The sequence below is a fragment of the Abrus precatorius genome, unplaced genomic scaffold (assembly GCF_003935025.1).
Source record: "Abrus precatorius isolate BTA unplaced genomic scaffold, Abrus_2018 Scaffold9, whole genome shotgun sequence".
NCBI classification, from domain to species: domain Eukaryota; kingdom Viridiplantae; phylum Streptophyta; class Magnoliopsida; order Fabales; family Fabaceae; genus Abrus; species Abrus precatorius.
Genome location: NW_020874439.1, coordinates 23,942,132 through 23,948,665, shown reverse-complemented (window position 1 = coordinate 23,948,665; position 6,534 = coordinate 23,942,132). Strand labels below are relative to the sequence as shown.

General features: G+C 36.9%; 1 protein-coding gene and 1 non-coding gene across 2 annotated transcripts; one reads left to right on the top strand and one right to left on the bottom strand.

Moving 5' to 3' along the window:
* Nucleotides 1-1,223: 1,223 nt before the first annotated feature.
* LOC113851067 lies at nt 1,224-2,141 on the bottom strand. The gene has a single exon (XM_027481554.1). It carries the CDS (start codon nt 2,139-2,141, stop codon nt 1,224-1,226), a length of 918 nt encoding a protein of 305 aa, XP_027337355.1.
* Nucleotides 2,142-4,530: 2,389 nt separating this feature from the next.
* On the top strand, nt 4,531-4,637 carry LOC113851669. The gene has a single exon (XR_003502241.1). It is a non-coding gene; the product is annotated as a small nucleolar RNA R71 (small nucleolar RNA).
* Nucleotides 4,638-6,534: the final 1,897 nt, after the last annotated feature.

Below are 6,534 nucleotides of genomic sequence, written 5' to 3'. Positions count from 1 at the left end.
AGGTCAAATTCTTGCAGTAACAAGACCCACCTCATTAGTCTAGGTTTTGCATCACTTTTGGTTAGCAAATAACGTAATGCAAAGTGATCTGTATACACTATCACTTTAGAAAGATATTGGCAAAATTTATCAAACGCAAACAACACAGCCAATAATTCTTTCTCTGTTGTAGTGTAATTTTCTTGGGCACTTGTCAGGGTCTTGCTGGCATAATAAATAGGCTGGAAATGCTTGTCTTTTCTCTGGCCAAGTACAGCTCCCACAGCATAGTCACTTGCATCGCACATTAATTCAAATGGATAGTTCCAATCCAGACCACACAAAATAGGAGCTTGGGTTAGTTTTCCTTTTAGTAGCTCAAAAGCAATTAAGCACTCCTCTTCAAAATTAAAGGAATTTTCCTTTTCCAAACGTTTAGTAAGAGGTTTGGTGATCTTGGAGAAATCCTTGATAAACCTCCTGTAGAATCCCGCGTGGCCTAAGAAGCTTCGAACTGCCTTGACAGAAGTAGGAGGCGGTAGCTTTTTGATTGTGTCAATTTTTGCCTTATCCACCTCAATTCCCTTACAGGAAATTTTATGACCAAGTAAAATGCCTTCTTGTACCATAAAATGACACTTCTCCCATTTAAGCACCAAATTAGTTTCTTCACATCTTTAAAGTACTCTTGACAAATTCTTTAGGCAATGCGAGAACAAATCACCAAAGACTGAGAAGTCGTCCATGAATACCTCCATTATATCCTCTACCATCTCATTGAATATAGCCATCATACACCGTTGAAAAGTTGTCGGTGCATTGCATAATCCGAACGGCATCTGACGATAAGCAAATGTTCTATATGGGCATGTGAAGGTAGTTTTCTCTTGGTCTTCCGATGCTATTGGAATTTGAAAGTATCCTGAGAGGTCGTCCAGGAAACAGTAAAACATGTGGCCCGAAAGATGCTCCGGCATTTGGTCAATGAATGGGAGAGGGAAGTGGTCTTTCCTTGTCGCATCATTTAGTTTTTGGTAATCAATACAAACCCTCCATTCAGTGACAGTTCTAGTAGGGACCAACTCATTCTTCTCATTGGGAACCACAATCATCCCTCCCTTCTTTGAAACGACTTGCACTAGGCTCACCCAAGGACTGTTTGAGATGGGATAGATCATTCCAGCATCTAGTAGCTTAATCACTTCAGCCTTCACCATTTCCTTCATGTTTGGGTTTAGCCTTCTTTATGGTTGCACGATAGCTTTAATATCAGACTCCATCAAGATCTTGTGAGTGCAAAAGGAAAGATTAATCCCCCTTATGTCAGAGATCTTCCAGGCTATTGCTTTCTTGTGTTCCCGAACTACATTCAGTTGCTGGCCTTTTTGTTCTTGTGTTAGCTTTGAAGCAATGATGACAGGTAACTTGCAACCATCTTCCAAGAAAGCATACTTCAGATGTTCAGGTAGAACTTTCAATTTTACATCTGGTGATTTATCAGTGGATGGGCTGGGCTGCTTCTCTAAATTCTGTTCCAGAACTTCAAAGTTCCTCTTTCTCAATAATGGCTTAGTGGCTTCTAGATGACACAATTGTTCTTGAGTTAGCAGCTCCATATCATATGTTCCTTCTTCATACACTAAGCTTCTTTCCAATGGATCTGACATCAAGAACTCCTGTGCACAGTCAGAAACAAAGTCATCAATTACATTAAGGAAGAAACAAGAATCATCTTGTTTTAAGGACTTTTTCATTACTTCAGAAATTTTGAAAGTAACTTTTTCATCTCCAACTCTCAAAATTAACTTCCCATCACTCACATCAATTATGGCTTTTGCAGTAGCTAAAAATGGATGACCTAAGATTAAGGAGACTTCAGTGTCCTCATCCATATCAAGAATCACAAAATCAACATGAAAAATAAATTTGTCCACTTTCACAAGCACATCCTCAATGATACCCCTAGGATATTTAATTGGCCTATCAGCTAGTTGAATACTCATTCTAGTTGGCCTAGATTCTCCCAAACCTAATTTCTTAAAAACATAATATGGCATCAAATTAATGCTAGCACCTAAATCAGCTAAAGCCCTATCAACTATCAATCTACCAATGAGACAAGGAAGAGTAAAACTCCCTGGATCCTTTAATTTTTTGGACATCTTATTTTGCAAGATTGTCAAGCATTCTTCATTCAGAGTTACAACTCCTTCAGCTTCTTCTTGTTGGATAGTAGATCCTTCAGAAATTTGGCGTTTTGGTCATCTGTGCCAAAGCATCAACAAACGGTAAATTAATATGAAGTTGACGAAATAAGGAAAGAAATTTATCAAATTGTTCATCGTTCTTGTCCTTCTTCAATCTAGCTGGGTAGGGGAGTGGAGGTATGAATTCTTTCACCGCAGGGAGTTTTTCCACAGTCTCCTCTTGACCTTTATTCTCCTCTTCAACTGCAGTTTTTTCTGCTTTTTGCTTCTCCTTTTCTTGTAATGTTTTGTCACTCCTTAATGTTACTGCCTTGACCTGGCCCTTAAGATTTGTCTCAGTATTACTAGGTAGGCTTCCTTGGGGTCTTTCTGAGAGGAGTCTAAAAATTTGACCTAACTAATTTTCTAGGTTATGGATTGAGGCTTGTTGATTCCTTAGTGCTGTCTCGGTGGATAGCAAACATGATAAATGCTTTCTATACTTGATCCTACATTGTAATTCATGAATGATAATTGAGAGTTTTAAGCTATTCATTGAGAAAATTTTCTATTATTAATTTCATTTTATTCATATTTCAGGAAAAAGGATCAAGAAGTGAAAGCCTTAAAGATGTCGAGAATTGAAGAAAAAGAAACCAGAGATATATACGGGCAAGTACATGCCTGTATATATGAGCGTGTATCTTATTGGTCGCGTCAATTGAAGTGTATCATCAAGACTAGAGATGTACACGGCCAGATACATGGCCGTGTACATGAGCGTGTACTTTTATGGAAAGCTTTGAAAGGCGTCTATTAGAAAACAGAGATGTACACGGCCAAGTACATGGCCGTGTACTTGGGCGTGTACTTTTAAGCGCGTCAGAAATTTAACTTTTGCGAGAAAATTAACCCTAGGATAATTTCTATAAAAGGAGAACTAAACTCAAACCTAAAGAGAGGCGGTTTTTGGAGACGAAAGACTCATAGACGGCAAGAGGATGGGATTAAGCATTTTATTTCATCTCTTTTGTAATTTTAATTTCAAGATGTTTAGGTTCTAACTTTCTTTTGAGTATCTAGACGTAATGAATCTTAATTGACTAAATTTTCTGGAATTCTTCTAATGCTATTTCATGTTCTTTTTTCTTGGGTTTAATTGAGTAGTATCAATTTTCTCTATCTTGTTTTCTTGTTTGAATTTGAGTAAAATTCCTGCATGAAATTAACATTGCTCAATTAAAAAGACTTGAATGTATTTCTAGAGATAGAAAGACGTGAGTTTTCTGTATTAGGATTAACCCTAATTATGGAATTCATAATGAATTTAATGCAACCTAGGGGTATTAATTAAGGAAGAGATTCCGATTAATCAACTGAGGGTTAGGAATCATTATCCTTGAGAAAGGTATTGATTTAATTTGGAATTTCCTGCAGCGATAAGGGTTTGGAACTAAGTAGTTGAAGAAGAATTTCAGTTATTTGGACACTTAGGGGGATTTACAGTCTAGATACTTGCTTTTTTACATTGAATACCTTTAGTCATAATTTTTTATAATTTATTTTCACTAGAATATCTGTTCCTTTTAATTTATTATTCTTTTACTTTTAGCAATTTCATCAACAAGGTTTATTTCTCATATTTATTAACAATTACGCAATTAAGGAAAAGTTTCTTCATAACAGTCCCTGTGAATACGACACTTGGTACTTTAATTTTAATTTTAATAATATTACTTCGACAACGGGTACACTTGCCCAGTAATTCAATTTTTACACACCAAAACAAGATTCTGAAGTTTGAATGAATTTGGTCATTAACTCCTTAAGGTTTGACTTCTTTTTCAGCTAGGGGTGGTGCTTGATGTGGGGCTTGTTGATATCCTGAGGGTGTGTTGTTCCGCGTTGGCTGTTGGTTGTTGCTCCATGGTGGGTTTGCATAGTTCCTCCAGCCCGAATTATTCATGCAGTTATAATTTTGGTACGGTGGTTTGTTTCCTATCACATTGGCATGTTCTTCCTGAGTAGCTCGACACTCATGATTAGGGTGGCCTCCTCCACAAATATCACATCTCATCACCGGAGCAACTGGATGGTTAATAGATAAACCATCAATCTTCTTCCCTAAGGCTTCAACTTGCATTGCCAAGGATGTCACTGCATCAAGACTATAGATCCCCATAAATTTTGTAGGTTTGGATCGAGTGGAGCTCCATTGATAACTGTTATTGCCATTTCTTCAAATAGTTCTTGTGCAACCCTTGGTGTCTTACTGTTCAAAGTGCCCCCAGCTGCAGCATCTATCATTTGTGTTGTGGCTAGGTTTAAACCATTGTAGAAGGTTTGCACTTGAAGATAGTCAGGAATCCTATGATGTAGGCACTTTCGTAGCAACTCCTTAAACCTCTCCCATGTATCATATCAAGTCTCTGACTCCAATTGGTAAAAGGAAGAGATATCATTCCTCATCTTAGCGGTCTTTGCGGGAGGGAAATACTTTGCTAAGAATTTTTCTGCCATGGCCTCCCATGAAGTGTTAGATCTTCGTGGGAGAGAGTTCAACCACTGTTTTGCTCTGCTCCTGAAAGAAAATGGAAACAGCCTCAAGCGGATTGCAACATTGGTAGCTCCATTTATCTTGAAGTATCACAGATCTCCAGAAAGTTCGCAATGTGAGCATTGGGGTCTCCGTCTTGCAACCCATCAAATTGGACAAACTGCTGAACCATCTAAATAACATTAGGCTTTATTTCAAAATTTCCCTGCACATCTAGACGGACAATGCTAGACTCTGTTCCTGTTAATTATGGACGAGCATAATCAGACATAGTCCTTGGTTAATCTTCGTTGTTTGTCATTCCTTCCATGTGGGTTTGTCCGTTTTCCCTCTGTACTAGCAGTCGCCTCTCCTTCCGAATTTTTCACAAAGTTCTTTCAATCTCTGGGTCAAATTCAAGTAGTTCTTCAAACAGTGCAGCAGAACGGGTTCTGGTCATACACTAGAAAAATCAGCTCCTAAAAAGAATGAAAGCAAATAGAAAATTTAATTCAAGACTAAAGAAATAAAGAAAATTAGTAAATACGTAATCAAGGGAATCCTAATTAAACAATCCCCGGCAACGACGCCAAAAACTTGGTGTATAAAAATCGATTATTGGGCAAGTGTACCTGTTGTCAGAGTAATATTATGAAAAAATAGAATACCAAGTGTCGTATCCACAAGAACTATTATTAAGAATTACTTCCTTAATTACGCAACTGTTACTGAATATGAGACATAGATTTTGTTGATAAAATTGCTAAAAATAGAAGAATAATAAATTAAAAGGAACAGATTTCTTATGAAAATAAATTATAGAAAAGTATGACTAAAGGTATTCAAGGAAAATAGGCGAGTATCTGGACTATAAATCCTCCTAAGTGTCCACATAACTAAAATTTTTCTTCAACTACTTAGTTCCAAACCCTTATCGCTGCAGGAAATTTTGAATTAAATCAATACTTTTCTCAAGGATAATAATTCCTAACCCTCGGTTGATCAATCGGAATCTCTTCCTTAATTAATACCCCTAAGTTGCATTAAGTTCATTATAAATTTCATAATTAGAGTTAATCCTAATACAGAAAACTTACGTCTTTCTATCTCTAGAAATACATTTAAGTCCTTTTAATTGAGCAATATTAATTTTATGCAGAAATTTTACTCAAATTCAAACAAGAAAACAAGATGCAAGACAATTGATACTACTCAATTAAACCCAAGAGAAAAGAACATGAAATAGCATTAGAAGAATTCCAAAAAATTTGGTCAATTAGGATTTATTACGACTAGATACTCAAAGAAAAATTAGAATCTAAACATCTTCAAACTAAAATTACAAAAGAGATGAATAAAAGTGCTTGATCCCATCCTCCAGCCGTCTCTGAGTCTTTTTTCTCCTCAAAACAGTGTCCCTTAATTCTGTGTCAAGTTTCCCTTTTATAGGAATCGTCCTAGGGCTTATTTTCTCGCAGAAGTTTAAATTCTGACGTACGTGAAAGTACACGGCCATGTACTTTGGCCGTATACATCTCTGTTTTCTAATAGACGTCCTTTAAAGCCTTTCTGAAAAGTACACTCTCATGTAAACGGCCATGTACTTTGGTCGTGTACATCTCTGGTCTCTGATAATTGGTCTTCACACTTTTTCTAGGAAGTACACGCTCATGTACACGCCTATGTACTTTGGTCGTGTACATCTCTAGTTCAGATGATGTATTTCAATTGTCGACACCAGTGATATACACGCTCATATACACGAGCGTGTACTTTCCAGTGTATATCTCTGGCTGATTGTGTGCTTGGGTTTTGCATCTAGTGAGATACACA

Coding starts and splice junctions, on each gene's coding strand:
- LOC113851067 (XM_027481554.1), bottom strand. CDS start 2,141: ATGTCCAAAAAATTAAAGGATCCAGGGAGTTTTACTCTTCCTTGTCTC.